At 36.6% G+C, this 17,212-nt stretch overlaps 1 protein-coding gene across 1 annotated transcript in view; it reads right to left on the bottom strand.

The window, feature by feature from the left end:
• Positions 1–17,212, bottom strand: part of brinp1 (bone morphogenetic protein/retinoic acid inducible neural-specific 1) — a 123,967-nt gene that overhangs the window by 62,250 nt on the left and 44,505 nt on the right. Inside the window, exon 3 of the mRNA XM_067574745.1 lies at positions 516–706. Coding sequence (XP_067430846.1) covers positions 516–706 — 191 coding nt within the window. The remainder of the gene's footprint in view (positions 1–515; positions 707–17,212) is intronic.

Below are 17,212 nucleotides of genomic sequence, written 5' to 3'. Positions count from 1 at the left end.
ATTTCGTTTGTGAAAATATCTCCAGTTTGCTTTGTCCTGTCTCCCTGTGATGTAACTGCAGTTTTGCTGTGGTAGAGTTTTTTTTAACACCCTGGAGAACAACCCGGCCCTGAACTGCTTCACTGAGCAGTTTTGATATTGTTGGAAACAAGCATATGAATAATCCCAGACACCACGGTGTTGGTATAATCATACAGGGTCATCATATAGTCATATTCAATTGTGTAAACGAATAGGGCAATATTCATTTATTAATTTGTTGAAAGGGTTCTGTCTTTGTATTATAATCTGTAACATGTATTATCTGTGTATAATCTGCTTTTAAATTACAACTATTTACTATTTTTAATCAATAAAATTCACATTAAAATTTAACTTCAACATGCTTTGCTTTGCTTGCTTCAACATGAAGCAAGCAAGCCACTGACCTTGTGTAAACAGCATTTAAAACAGTGTGTAAAAAACTGTTAATTAAGCATGGAAGTGAGCAAATGAAACCAGTGAACCTCTCTTACCTCCCAGGGTGGCTGAGATGAGAATGTGGGTTCCATATTTCTTAATGATAGTGTCGATGAACTGCTGAGTGGTGGGTCTGCGGCCCAGCAAGCGTACGCTACGCTGGAACTCAGGCATGAGTGGCACGGGGTTCCGGATCAGGTCCCGTCTCTCAATGGCTGTGTTCCTCACCTTCCAACGTGCAAATTCCCTGACAATGACAGGAAAAATAAGTGTTCACATCAAAAGTGCTTGGTACAACTAGAATATCAACAATGACAGTTTTCTAAAACAGCATTAATTAAAGTGTGGGAACACACTAATTAGCCAGACTACACTTAACCCAAAAGCATTTATGGGGAAAAAAATATACATCTGTTAGTACACAGTGTGGTCTAATCTGTCAGGTAATTAAGACAACAAAAAAGAAAAGTATTTTAACAATTTATAAAACAGAGTTCCTTTATCTGAAAATTCACATTAAAGTTAAGTTATGATAGTGAAGCACAGTAGCACGGATCTTTAATGAGTTTGGTCATGCTTTGTATTGTGTAGTGTTAATTTATTCAGTATGACATAGACATTGTTATTCCGATCGCACTTTTACTAGTGTCCTGTGATATTTATCTGTGATAGGGTATGTTTTTATTCAAATTGCTCAAGGTCTTTTTCTCTGTGTCATGCTCAGACTTGAACCTCCAGGAAGAAAATACAAAAACCAACAAGGAATTACATTAACCAATAGCACAATTTGCTGAACTGCACCTCATTCTACTCTTGTTGTTTTCGACTACAGTTAGAGATATACTTCACAGCGTAAATGTTAAAAAGATCTTGCAAAATATTTGTGTGGATGGTCTGTTTCTGTACCTGCTGAGATGCACATCAAGAAAACAGTTCTACAGACAGACATTACAGACATCTCTGTAGGGGTTACAGAAAAACCAAATAACTCTGCCCTGAGAATAAAAGTGCCAGGTTTTCTTGCGCCGTCTGAAATGCAAAAGATGACACTATGTTATTGAGTCAGTGGCTAATGCCTGCCTGGTATATTCAGGAACTGAAAGTGGTTTCTTTGTATGGTAAAAATGTTGGTGGAGAACTGCATACAAATTTAGATTTTGTTACTGTTATAAAACAAGTCGTTCATATATGTGACTCAGCATATTTTTTTTCTTCTAGGAAATGAACACAAAATAAGGCTTGCTAATATATTGGTTCACTCTTCAGAAGGCATTGTTTTAATGCTAATTTAACTGGAAGCTGTGATTTTTAGTATCATGTATTTCTGTGAAATGCTGACATATTTCTGTTTCCATATGGATTGTGCACTTTCACAGACACTGCTATGAAATATACATGCATGTGCATGTTAATCTGTCACCAGGATTGGATATGTGATACATATGCTCACACTTTCCCATAAAGGGTGTGATGCATGAAGTACACACAGATGTACACATTCAGATGGCTGCTCAGTGCTGCTGATGGTACTGCTGAGATGAGCCTAGTATATTTTTCGTAGGCAATAGAAAGGGGGGGGATGCCATTTCCTAATTACTGACAATTTTAAAAGCATTTCCTTGCAATTAGACTGAGATTTAATTTAGATATATTTAATGATGCAGGCTTTAGTATGAGAATGATGAGCCCTATTAAGTGTGACTTAAAGTAAAAGCAAAAGCTCCATCAGATCATTCATTGTCTCAATAATGTAACTCTAAAAGCCTGCTCTAATTGAAATCAGAGCTCTGATCAAGAAAGGCATATCAATTAAATGTAAAAATCCTAACTGTATTAACTGTCCAGCAGATGTCCCTTGATTAAATATTAGGGAGCAACTAACAGATGTAGATAAATATAAAAAATGACAACACATATTGTATATTCACATACCTCACAATCCAAACCATCCATGTCTGTTAAAGATTTGAGTTGTTCTTTTAGCTTTCTGGATAGTGAATTTCAATCCTGCTAAGACATGTATTTAAATCAAGGATGCATAGGGTAAGGAAATTGGCTCTGAAATACCTTTTGAGCTTTAGGGAAAAAAGGGTTGGGTAGAATTAAGGATTCTTCTGTTAGACTTAGACTGTTAGACTTCAGCTCATACAATTTAAAATTATGCACCGTATACACTATTCAAAGGTCAAGTTGAATAAGATTTACCCCTCCGTTTCCCCTAAATGTGACAAATGTAAGTCGAAGGATGGGACTTTAACTCACCTCTTCTGGTCATGCCCCAAATTGCATACGTTCTGGGAGGAGATATTTCAATAGTACAGTGTAATACTTGGGAAGCAAGTCATCCCTGACTGTAATTTTGCTATACTGGGCTGTTCTGAATACTGCTTTCAACTACCATATGACAGTCAACTGGCTCTCGTGTTTGGCATGGTTATACCTAAAAGGGTTATTTTGAGGGAAGAGAAATCTTCATCCCCTCCTTGTTATAAAAAATGGCCCAATGATATGATTTTTATACTTGGAAGAGATAACTGTCACCTTAAATTTGCAAAGATTTGGGGACCCTTTGTAGATTATATTATGGGGCAGGGTGTCTAACAAGTACATTTATTTGTGTCTGTGTCTTTAGAAACATTGAGTACCCCACATCTGTTGTGACTATCTACAGCTAACAGACTCTATGTGTATCTCTGTTCATTTATTGTCGGTCCCTCTTGGTGACTGTTCTTGGATTCCTCTGGCTCCTGAATACTCTGCTGGACATTTTCTTGCTGTCGCAGGGGTGGGTTTTGCCTACACAGCTTATTTTGGTATGCATTTACAATATACTAAGAGTACTGTAATATACTTCATACATTCTGGCCTTTTTTTCAGGGGTAGGTGAGGGGGGTTAGGGTCTTTGTTTTTGCTGTTTCTTTTTTCTTCCTTCTTTTTTCTCCTCGTTTTCACTGTATAAAAATATGAGTGAATAAACTACTGATAATGAAACTACTAATTAATGATATATGAGAACATACTGTATGTGCCCAATGTAACCTCTACTATAAAAGAACCAGAGAGAGAGAATATTCGTCCTGATTTAGGTTTGTAATAGACAGGTTTTTTTTTATTATTTATTTTTTATTTATTGATTGTGCTGTCAGATTTATGCGCTTTGTGTGCTACATTTGGGTCCTAATGGACTACAGTGGATTTGATGATTTAATACTACTCAGCTGCTAAGTATGCCTGCGTTTTATTTATTTTCTGATGCCAACAAGTGGTTGTGATATTTGTATACTTTCTTATAGGCTTTATGAGGTAATGACTGGATGGAACTTAGTGGGGTGCACTTACTGTAAATGTCAGCTGCATTATAGCAAGATAATTGTGCAGTTGAGTAAAAATAGATGCATTAACAGGATGAATGGATAAAATATTCCAGATCTTGTTGACTAAAAAAAACAAAACAAAAACAACATGTATTTAAATGAGTATTGGGGAAATCAAATGGAAGTTTGCTTGCTGTCCATTTTCTTTATAAAAAACAAGAACCTATAATATAAGCAGATTGAGGAGGAGAGATTTTCTGGTCTTGTTGTCATCATAAAAAATAGAAGAGAACGGGCTCTAGTTTCCTGAAATAGGGTGCAAACACAAGCATCTCAAAATCTGCAGGCTAAAACAAACATGCTGTGACCAGCACATTTTTGCAATTTTGAAAGAGAGACTGAATAAATTATTAGTAGGAGGAGTCGCGGTGAGTGTCTGCAATGACCGATCACCTGAGCTCCAGGCTGAAGTCTCTGAGACACAAAAAAAGTGGTAGATTGAATAGGCTAGTTTTTAAGTGCCATAGCTGCTGACATACAGGCACTGCTAGTTACAGTTTGTAAAAACAATTAATTTAGGCCAATTACCGTAAATAAATTTAAACCCGAGCGTGCTGCTCCTCCTGTGTATATTTAAAAAGCCTCATTTATGTCTTCATAAAGTCTAATGACCAAGTTCAACATGACCAAGTCTGTATGCAAAATATCAGACCTTATGTATCCAATGGAAAAAAAACTAAAATTAAACAATCCTTATATCATTTAAAAAAACAAATACAAAAAGAGGAGATTTGCTGGATAGTGTTTAGAAACGCACATAAGTTCTATTACTGTTAAATCCTGGTATTGGAAGATTTAAATAATTTATGAAGGTATCCATGCTGCGCCAGTCCGAGAGGTCCGGCTGTGATCTACTGCCAACAAGAAGGTCTAAGCTGGAGGAAACACAAGTGAACTTAATCCACTGAAAACATGGAGGGTGGTTTTGCCCCAGTAATCTGCATGCGTCAGTGAGTTTTTTTAAATTTACAAATGTTTATTACTTATTTATATTTATTATAAATAAAGTTATATCCTCTGCCCTACAATTTTGGCTCAGGTTAGGTCAGGTTTTACGTTAAAAAGTCGGGTCAGTTCAAGAATTTAGAATTAATTGTGAGTGACAGATTGGTTCGTGTTTCCATTCTTTGCACGTGTGGGGCAGATACAGATTTGCAAACAGGACTTGGGGAGGGCTATGCTCCGGAGCTTTAAAACAAACCAACTTTCTTAAAACTATGTTTTAAATGCTGTCACTGACATATAGGATGGACTGATGTGTACATGGAATATATGGCTTATGTGGGCCTACTGTGTTTTGGAAGGACCGCATATGGCACAGGACTCCCTGTTTGTCAAAGGTTAGCACACTGGTTGTATAGGTATGTGTGTGCAGAAGCCATAACCACAAATTATTTGAGATGTGACTGAGTGGCAAAACAGAGTTTGGAAATTTGCTTTTAATATAAAATCTCCCAACAGATTTAATGGAGAATTAAGTTACAGCTGCTGTGCCATCCATATGTAAAATGAAACGAATGAAACGCAAATCAGACTTGACATTTTTGCAGAGCCTTGGATCACCACATTACACTTAGTGACATGTGGATCATATTATTGGTAAGACTCTTCCTCAGTCACATATCAGTCTGCAGTAGATAAAAAAATGTCATGCAAACTGAAATAAGCAAAAGTCAACACATGTGAAAGGTTTTGGAGAGCTCTATGATTTTGCACCTCTTGCCAAACCAGGAAATTTTCCCTGCATTCGCAATAAGAGGTGGTTGGAGCAGGTTTAAAATGCAATTTTGTGCCAAAATATGCCGGCTAATCAGCATAAACACAGACTCAGCTATGCCAGTCCTCCTCCCGTGCATATACATCTATTTACAGCCAGGAAATCACCAAACAGGCTCAGATGTAAAAAAAAATTAGACTAGCTTCCGAAGAAGATTGCATAGAAGACCTCATTTGCACCACCACTGGCTTTGTGCCCCTAGGAAAATAGATACCAGTGTTTTCTTTTAGATAGACCTTCAAAGTTGCTTTCGTCCATAAGAAATCCTGCAACTCACTTTTAAATTCTGACATTATTACTTCTGGAAAAATAGGTGTTTCAGGGCAACAATTACAGAATAAAGACTATGATATTAGAAGCAATTCTACAATCTCAAATTTAATGAGATTACTCCCTGAATCAGTTAGCAAACTTATTTTACTATATATTTTTTTAAATCGCCGATTTTTTCAAATTTATTGACTGCATAACTTGAAATCAACATACAGACTTTCTTTGTGCTGCCATACTTTTAATCACTGTAGAGAGCAATTGGACAATATTTGTGTGAAAAAAATATGACGTCATTGACAGTCAGTGAGTCAGTTACCATACTGTTGGTAGGTGTCTACGTTCATGTACTAAGCAACTTTTAAGATGTGCAAAGAAACTCCTGCACACAGTCTGGTTGCAATTAAAACATACCAACACACACAAGAGTGCCAAGTAAGAAACACATTGTAGGAGTTGGTTCAACTACATAAAATGCCATGTCAAGCTTTTGTTCACTGCAACCAAATGGAATCTCACAGCAAAACATTGTTGCTGAGGTTGAGGTTGAGGTTTCTTTAAGACATTGTTTAAAGACCCAACAACACTATCATCCTGGTAAATGAAAATGACCAGCAATGTGCATAAAAACTATAGCATAGTGCTTTATAACAGCTTCATCCATAATCATGATCATCATAATGATTTAGCAATGAATAGGATAGGTGGGTCTGCTCAAATTGATTGGTTTCTTAGGTTGAACTCTCTGACACACAGTCAGCGATGTGTCAGTCTGCCTAAGCATGGCTTAACAGCAGCACTTTTTTAATGCTTTATTCAGCACTCTATATTAGCATTTAAAGTTTCTTTCCTTTCTGCCAGTGGACTGTTAAGTTATCACAAAATTTCATAATGTACAGTAGCCAACATTTCAAAGGCAATATCTTGACAACTCCCTCAAAGAGGAGGTAATTCTACACATTTAGTACTACCAAAGACCAGTTAGAAGTGAACATCAGAATATGTGAATAAATGTTCATATAGTGACAATATAGTGACAACAGACAGGAGAATGTCTGCATCACTCTTTCTTTATTCTATCTAATCACGTATATCAAAGTAATGTTTTCCAACAAGCTATTCAATATATGCTTTGTTGCAGAATTGCAGAGGTCTGTCTTTGCAACTCTGCAATTCCTCAAAGTTGAGGAGACACAAGTTCTCATCTGGTGGGACAGGGCTTACCACACACACACACACGCACACATACACAAGTACATGCTGATTCAGCTTCCACTCCTGCTCCATGACTTAGCGTTATAAGAAGTACACATTGCTGTTATTTCGGAAACCTGGAGCAAACAGTCAAGCCAAGAGAACAGCAAGAGATTTTCAGATTTGGAGAAGATGCACCAAAATGTCTCTCTGTTCATCTCTCTCACTGTATCCCTTCCTGTTTCTAAATGTACCTCTCTTAGATTCATTTCAGAATCCTCCTCAAGGCTCTGTCACTGCCAATTATTATATAAAACTTTATATGGCAGCCATACTGTATGTACTTGAGCCCCTCTGCCCCAGATTAGGCATGCCAGCAGATGGAATCTGCGACATGATTCAGTGCTTTACTTCACAGCTCCAAGACCAGTTTAATGACCTATCAAAGGAAGTTAAGAGGAGATAAATGGCATTGCAGCTGCATAGGAGGAAAATGGGAACATAGGTGATTATTGCTTTATGGTGTTCCAGTAACTTGTGTGGGAGGGTGGATACAATACATTTGCCTGTGACCTGCAGATTATACAGGATGCTTGATGTGGATGTGGAGAGCCATGAATAAATACTTAATTCATTTATAATTATGATTATTATAAATTGCACTGACAGCCTTATATTTATTTTGAAGAATTTCAGGGGGTAGCCTTATATAACATATATAGCGGATCCTTATGCATCTATATGATCCCACAAAAGCCACATTTTGGCATTTTGAACAAAGATTTTGCTGGATCATAAAGAAAGAGCTTTTGTTTGTTTTAAGAAGAAGAAATAGCTGAAGTTGGTTAATCCCCCAGTGCACTCATTGAGACCACCATTTTATCTGATTCCCTTCCAATGTTTGTCTCAGCACAGTTTAGTCAAGTGAACACAAACTGTGGTTGCTAGGAAATACATTACTGTAATCAAACTGCCAACTCCCTGATCTCACATAGATCAGAATCAGAATGTTTTTTTTCACCAGAGATAATTTGTTCTAATGAATGTACTGGTGGCTCTAACATGACTGCCTCTATTTTAGACTGTAGTCAGGAAAAAGCCTGAAGAAAAGTAATGTTTGAAGCATGCATATTGTAATGAAATACTATGCTATGGCTGTCTTCACACTGAGCTATCACTCTGTATCTGATTCACTTGTTTCCGAACAAATGCAAATGTGCAAAGAGTGAGTATATCAAGGGAAGCAGCGGGAACTGCAGTCTGTCAAAATCAACACCTGAGACTTGCTTTGTATTTTTTGCATGAAATATTAATATGAACTGTGTACAGTGTTGTGCATCTTTGATACTGTCTGTCCTTGTTAGAGCCAAATTACTGTGAATGCTCATGAATGCTTATGAATGTCATCTTTTAGGGATCAACGGGATGAAAAATGCAATGTATAACTGAGATGGCATAATGAAAACTAAAAAATTTAACAGATAGCATTAACACATTTCTGCCAGTGTCCCAGTTTATTATTCGGGGTTAATTGATGTTTAAGGGGTGTAATTCATTCATTGCATCAATGCACAACTGTAAATTATGCAAATTCTACTGCATTAATTTGCAAAAAGAAATAAATAGAATAAATTACTCTGCCTACAATTATACTCAACTTGAAATGGTTTGTATCAAACTTAGCAATTTCAAATAGTTACCCGCAGTTTGTAATTGTGCTGCTAAACATTAAGTTAAAAACAAAAAATAAATAACTACATGGTCATTTTTTCTTCAATAGTCACTTCATGTCTTTACTAGGGGTGGAGCCAACACTGTTCTCTCCTAACACTGTTTCAGAGATGTATTAATTCAAAGTAGACGTTTCCTACTTCTGCTCATTCAAATCGTTTAACAGAGGTTAGAGCTGACCATGATTGTTCATCAAAAATGTGTCTACAAAACAAGAAAACTGTCATTCTCTACATTTTGTTTGTCAGCTAACCAGTTTTAAATATTGCAGCTCTTAATGGAACAAGACAAACAAGCCACAATGAGCTTTTAGTTAAAGACTTCAAGGCGACAAGCTGAACACCTCAAACCTCTCAGCAAGACTGTGCTCTGCTGGTATTTGTTTGGTTGCACTGTAAACAGATACACCAACTGTGGCTGCACAATTGCTCTTCTGTTGTATTTCTGACAAAGTACTGATGTTGCTATAGTGCTTGCTGCCCCAGAATTCTGGTGCCTGTAATATTAAACAACACTTGGTATTACTACCTGTAACCACGAGTGTTGCCAAATCAACCAGAACTGACATGTTAAAATCCAAAATGAGGCTGCATAGGAAAGAGCCTTTGTAGAGCATGCAGTGTTTACACTGCAGATTGGTACTGTAAAAATGCTACTCGTGTCTGGGTGTACCAAATCACCAACTTGCTTGATTACTTCTTGGTAACTTGTTTCACCAGACACAACCAAAAGCAGTATTAGTGTATGTTGAAATCCTTAAGGAGTACATGACCTAAATCATTCTAAGTCACTTAGCAAAATATTAGAGCTGCCCCCAAAGCAACAATGATTCAAATCATCAGTCATGAAACCCCCAATTGAATATCAATATGTCAAAATTGCCTAACTACAAAACTTTTTTCTTTTTGTTTTTTACAGAGCTGTGAGCAGGACACATACTTTTTATTTCTCTGATTTTGTGTTTTCATATCACAAGATGATGATGATGATGATGATGATGATGATGATGATGATGATGATGATGATGATGATGAACAAAGGCCAGTATTGTATATTTATTATAATTGTAGGTCAGATGTATTGAAGAAAATTGAATATTAAGCAAAAACTGCAGATTCCGTTATGATGTTTTGGATATTATTTAAAGTATTGTGTAAATCTTTATCATAAAGCTTTATAAATATGATCATAATACATTTCTAGGTCAAGTGTAATTGTTCATTTTTCATGTTTGGATTGGTGTTTAGGCTATCATGGTGATCTCTGTAACCATAATGGATGGAAAGTGTGGTTATAGCATGTTATAACACCTTCCAGGCAACATGTTGTCTGCTTCAATTAGAGTTGGGCTGTATTGACATCTAATGAATATTCCCTAAATCTCAGGGGCAGGAAACGACCATCATACAATGTGTCACCGCTGGCACTTTGTTGATCCTGACGCTAGAGCCCAGATTATAAAACATTGACAGAGCATGACAGACATTCAAACTGTGCCTCTCTGAGGGAAGAGAGGCACAGTTTTGTTGAAAGAAAATCTCTAATTACTTGAGTGGGAAACTGGCTCAGCAGGACCCAAAGACAACATGTTCTTGGAAACCTCATAGATGACATCAGAAAACAACAAAAGCAGGAGCGTCAGTGAATTACAGATCTTGTCATACTTCTTGTTTGACTAGACAAGACTTCTTGTCTTGGCTTCTTGTTTACCTCTGTCCTCCTCTCATACTGTATCAAAGTCTTTACACTCAAATGCGATACATATTCAAAAGGATATGTTGTTCAGTTACAGCCTGTGTTAAAAATCATAAATATCTGAGAAGAGCCTGTGCCATTTTCTCATCACTTTAAGAAAACAACATCCATTTATGATGAAACAAACCAAATGAAAATGTTACATCTAGCTATAAACATGCAAGTGTTATCAAAACAGCCTGACAAGATGCTGTCATAAAGGGCATCTGTGTAGCACTCAGCACTTTACAAGAAGAATTTAAGGACGCACCTGCTACAGAAAAAAAAAAATAATCAAGAGCAAAAAGCAAGGTCAACATTAAAGTCATATTTTTAAAAAAAAATACTTTGTCTCATCTCCTTCAGTGACTGCAAATGCTGCATAGTGCTTAATAATAAATCAGGACAAAGCAGTGTTTGGTGAACATTTGCATCTGCACTGAACATACAGAGGTTTCATTTACTTTTATTCAATTTTAAGTACAAAAGTTGTCTTCCAGTTTGACAGCACTGATAATAGTAACAGTCCTAAGTTTCCAATGTTTGGTACAGCATATACGCAATATTTAGTAAAATTATATATATATATATATATATATATATATATATATATATATATATATATATATATATATATATATATATATATATATATATATATATATATATATATATTACAACAAAAAAAATCTGTCTTGTACTAAGAATAATGATAACTGAACTAATCTCACTGCATCCTTGTGAATTGATGTGTATTGCCAGCCTGTACATAAATTTAGTTCATCATTTTAAAACATTTAAAAAGGGGGAAAAATAAATTGAATTGAATCACAAACTACTCAATCACCTGTATGTATCCCTTAACTACAAATGTTTATTCCTGCACAGGCTGCAACTACTTGAAGAAGAACAGAGTGTGCAATGATCTCTCCAGCACGACATACAGTAGATGAGAGAACAGGGAGGATTAAACCCTCATGTACTGTACATTCTGTACAGTTGTGACGCTGATATGATATATATATATATTTTTACTCAGACAGTGTCAGAGAGGTGCTTATTCAACTCTGATGTAATTTATGCAGCTGCAGTTTATTGTTATGTTTTACTGTGTTACATCATTCTGTAGTCTGGGCTGTAAAGTATACCCCCACAGCACCCATGAGGGGGTCCCACAGTCCAAAGAGGCCCTGCCCGTCAACAACTGATAAGATTTTTTTTTTTTTTAATTAAAAAAGATTAGAATTACATAGGGTGCACATCATGATATTGACTCTATTTTCAGAGGCAACATTAATGTAAAAATAAAATCAATATTTTAAAAAATCTCTGTTGGTCTGTATTTTCCTAGGAGCACTTCAAAGTGTCTGTATTTTACGGAGCTGTAGACACTGCCATTACACAGGTGACATGCAAGTTCCGTGGCATGCCAGAGGTGGCCAGGAGGTTTGGGTTTTTATGCCCACAAGAACTTTTCTCAAAATCCCATGAGAAAATGTATAAATCAGCAAGTGCCCCAGCTGACCGATACAAAGCTGACCTAATCCGCCTGCTCTCATTTAGACACGCATTAGTGTTCGCAATAAAGCAATTAAACTATTTCTAACTCTACCTGTGACTGTTGCAAGCGCTGAAGGATCCCTCTCAACACTGAAACTAATTATAACATATCTGAGAAGCACAATGGCACAGGAGAGACTGTCGGAGCTGGCCATCCTGAGTTCTGAAAATAAACACACTCGCAGTCTTGACTTAAAGGGTGGTATGGAATTTTGTTCGACACGCCAAAAGATACACGCATGTATACTCACCTGCAAGCCTGTAGGCAAAACATAATTAACAGATACTGTAGTGCTATTGCTTACTCTGATGAAGGGAGTGCTGATAACCTAAATGTTTCACCCTGGAATTTCAATTGATGTAACCTTTATTGCTCTGTTTGAGAAACCGATTTAAAATACAAATGATTTGGCCGTAAAACAAAAGCTTGTTCTATCTATCTTCACAGTACAGTTGTGTAACAATCTGAGTTGAGTGGGCAGGTGGGCTTTTTACAGTAACTTTGATAATGAAATTCTGCACTCTGTGACAATGAGTAATGAGAACGAGTCAAATATGGGTACCCTGGACAGCTCCCATAATCATGGCCATCACAAGATCAGCACTGTGGACAGCGGTTGTGACAGTTTAAAATTTACTCAACACAATTGACTCCATCGTTTGTATCCAGTGTTCTAAAGTGGTCTGTTAAATTTCGTTGTGCATTTGAAATGATAAGTATCCTCACCAAGAAAGATACTAAAATCTTGAATAATGATACAAATGGTTAAATTATAGCCTGATCAGTTAGCCTTCTTAGTCCTGCCAGAAAGGGGCCCACTCAGGGTTGGCTGCAGGGGGCCTCACAGGTTTGCATTACGGTATTGACTTTAGTAGTGGTAGCAGTGTTTGTTGTAAGCTGGGCAAATGTCATTTGGTATAAAAAGCAAGAAATTTTGCAAGTTTTTTTTTTTTTTTTTTTAATTCTATTCTGTAATAAAACAGCAATAACAGTTGCTAATAAAGGGCAAACTGAAAAATACCGAAATACACCTGAAATAAATCACAAGGGCAAGGTCTGTTTGCTGTTTACTGACATTTTCAGAGTGAGGAAGGATTTCAGCATCTGTTTGGCATTGTTCCAACAATACTGGAAGGATGACTGATTATTTAGAAATCACATTTGATTATGTGAGCCAACCAATAACATACTGCATATTACCGTATGTGTGGATTTAAAAGGTGTGAGACATAGAGTCTGTTGGATTATGATTAATTATAGCTTAGCATGATACGTGAGAGTTACACATATTAAAGTCCAAACTTTATAAAATCTAAAATCTTTGTAGTGCAAAAATATCCTCAAAGAGCCTGTGTTTATTTTTTGTCTCAAAGTTTTAATTTATGGATGAAGATACAATATTCATCATGCTGAAAGTCTCACTATATACATGGATTCAATCGGAATCCTGCTGAGGTCACACCAAATGTTTAATTTATGGTTACATTATTTTGTAAGCACTGCTGTTTCATTGCTTCTGCTATACACTTCCCACTGAAAGCCTCCACATCCATGGGGGCTAAATGTACTTGGGGGCTCGACTTCACCTTCACATTCACATTCACTCTGCAGCCATCCAGTTCTGCACGTCACTTTTCACACAAAACATGTTCTAACACTGATGAGTCAGTCAGTCCTACTATTCTTGTTGATAGCCCTGCGATACATATTTGAATTCAAGAAGGACTAAATGAGAGAAAAACTCATGGATGCACATTGGATGGTTGCCATTCACTGTACTGTATTGTGGATTTGCAAGAATCCGAAACCTAACCTCCTAGCCTAACAAAAGAGTCAGCAATGGGATCATGGACAGAATGCTCTCTCTGACATTAGTTTTTGTAAATGATATAAAGAAACAGTTATGCTGAGTCATGGATAGAACAGAAATTACAGAAGCTTTTTCTAACGCAAAGTAATGAATTTACATTAATTAAATTTAACTGAAGAATTGTGTTTCCCCTATAAAATCCCAGGTGTTTTCACAGTGCCTATGAAATACAAAACTTGCTGTGGAAGGAAGAAATGGAAGAAGCTGTGTGTTTGGTGTCACTGATGTGGTTTCGGAGAAGTGTCTGCTCCTCCTGATGTGAGAAGGAACAGACAGCATCAGTTTTCATGCTTTGATGAAGGATGAACCTTTCATTTTTCGCAATTTGTTCCACAACTTGTTTGTTAGGAATGACTTGACTAATACTTCAATTGCTGGTTGAAAAGGATTCAATAACAACATCATTTTGAGCTATCTCCTTTAGAAAAATTTACTGTCACATAACAAAATACTCCTGAGGGTAACAGTTCATTTCTGACAGCCAATCAAAGGAGCAGAGACATCAACTACTGTCTATCTAATCCCTGACCCAGAAGTCTAAATGAACTTGAGCTGTGGTAGAGTTTGTGTACACGGAAGTTTCATGCCAGAATTATTATTATTATAATTATAATTATTATCATTATTATTATTATTATTTTTTTTTTTGCAGGATTGGAACACATGCATGCTCACTGTTTATGTGATCTCCTTATTTATCAAACTATTTTAACATATTTGTGCAGAAGCTAATGATTGTGCTAATGGTCCACTACTCTGATTAGCATAAACATAATAATCCATCAAAACAACAATTAAAAAAAATAACAGCAAAAGTAGCAGTGAACTCTATCTGCTCTCAATAAGAGCAGACTATGACATCTGAGGATGAAGTGTGTTATAGTTTTTGATTTTTGCTAAATAGTGTGAATGCTTAATAAAAGCAAAAGAGTGGTTTGTAGTGCTACAAATGCAGATCTTGCCACCTCCTGCATTGTATTTACTTGCTCACTCTAATCTCTCACATTTGTATTGCTGACTGTTTTACAGTGGATGTGTGAGAGAAAGATGAGAAAATCAGAAAGCACGCTGCAGGAAAGGTGAAAATGATTCTTGTACTGTGAGCACATTGAAAAATAAATCTATAAGTCTAGACTGATGATTGATGTAACTTCTTAGAAATTATAAGATTTGGTAATACAATATATTAATCTATGGTCATAATGCTATCTTATTAAAATTAATTAGCAAATGATCCTACACATGAGGGTTTTGCATTATTATTATTTACAAAAGCCCATTAAACATTTCTGAGGCATCATTGATTGAATCTTTGCCATACTGTTCTTTATAGTGCCATGTTCAGTCTACTGATGGTGGTACACCATGAGACCAGAAAATGTTGGCAAGCTGCTAGGACTGGGGGAGACTTTGATCCAATAATGGTAATTCCCCCATGAATGACTTCATGAAGTGATTTTGTCTTCCCACACAGTATTGACTTATTCCCTTTCATTCTGTACATGGTGTTCCCACACAGAAACACTACTGCATGATCTCATGTACTCGGATATGATATCTTTTCAGGGATGTAGAATAAATGTTATTACATGAAGACCACCATGTGGCCCAGCAGGGTTTCCAGATGTCCATATGTATTGCATTTCAGAGGCTGTCTTCTTGAAGAACAACAAGCAGCTTCCAGGATTTACATGTTGCAGTAGCTTTTTCATTTGTACACTTCATGTGATTAACCAGTGACCGATGAGGACTTGAGGGCAAACACCTGGCAAATACAATTCCATTCAGCTCTGTCCTCATCTTTATGAGGACAGACGGCACTATTAACAAATGGCATATGGATCAGGGACTGCAAGGAATAAACTGTTTGTATCCTTGAAATTTGAGCAAAAATGTAACATTTCTTGACAGCATGTGAGTTGGAAAGGATATGTTTTGTTGACCCATTTCAATCTATTAGTTCTTGAAAAGATAATTTTGTGGGAGATAGCCCTTGAAATGGGACACGACCTCTGCATGTGGATGACACTACGCTTTATATACTAGAAATAAGTAGTATGGCTTCTACATAATTTGTTATTGGCTAATTACATCCCTTCCTACCTATGCTAAATAGTCAGTGATTTGATTCAAGTATTTTGATTCAAGTTAAATTAACATTCTCTGCAGCATTGTCCTACCATTTTGTTTCACTGTTTTGCCCTAACCAATCAGTAGCAGTTGCCACAGAAGTTGCAGTAGTTGTTACTATAGTAGGAGCAGATAACATTTTTCATGATCGACGAAATACATTGATTAAAGAGTTGTTATTTCTTCAAGTGAACTTACAACAAGCTGTACTGCTGTATCAATGTCTTCCACGCTCAACACCATTTTCAGTCACAATTTTTTCTTGGTCTTAGATAGCTACCTAGCTAGCTGAGCTGGAAGATAATTTCACCGTCCTTTATCCAGTCACCATAATTACAATGCTCAAATTGGTCAATCGTTTCTCCAACCAGTGTAACTGAAACAAATAGGAGATGAGGGTGGTGATTTAGAGGTCTAGAACAAGGCTGGCACTTTCTATTATAGCAGATGTTTTAGCGCAAAGGAAATTGTGAGCCAATGTGAAAAGAAGGAGCTCAACAAGTACTATAAATGGACAGAAAATCATGGTTGAGAAAGTTTGATTTTCTGACAATCAAAGTGCCCTGCATTTTGTATCTTTGTGATCTGGCTAAACTACAGTAGACTATAGTCCAGAGAAACCAAAAAACTGGAATACTCCCATCCTTTATACTGAATTATATACTGCAGTTTTCCATGTCCATGCTCCCTGGAGGACAGTAATAACAGTTATTTCTTTGGGGGAGGCCAATCTGAGACCCTAGAACCCTTGTTCCTGTGCTGCCATAGTATTATGCTGCAGCTTGAGGGAATGAAAGGAAAAAAAAGGAATCCAGGCCTTTCATGGTAATAAGGAGGCAAAGCCAAGTAATAAATCAAACAGACAGAGATACAATTGAAATCCTGTATGACTTCCAACCACCAAGAACCATTCAAAATATTATAGAATGAATCTTAATCCTATACTCCAGTACACAGTGAAGGCATACACAAAAAGAGGTGGGATGTTTTTTTTTTTCGGTTGGCCCGAGCTGTTTGTTTGTGCTTGTTATTTTCACTTCAATACTGGCATGGGCCAGATTTCTAAACACAGCAGTGTAAATAGTGCAGGGAATCGCGGGGGCTTTTTTGAA

This window comes from Thunnus thynnus, chromosome 19 (genome assembly GCF_963924715.1).
Source record: "Thunnus thynnus chromosome 19, fThuThy2.1, whole genome shotgun sequence".
Lineage (NCBI taxonomy): Eukaryota > Metazoa > Chordata > Actinopteri > Scombriformes > Scombridae > Thunnus > Thunnus thynnus.
This window is presented reverse-complemented; position numbering and strand designations above follow the sequence as displayed.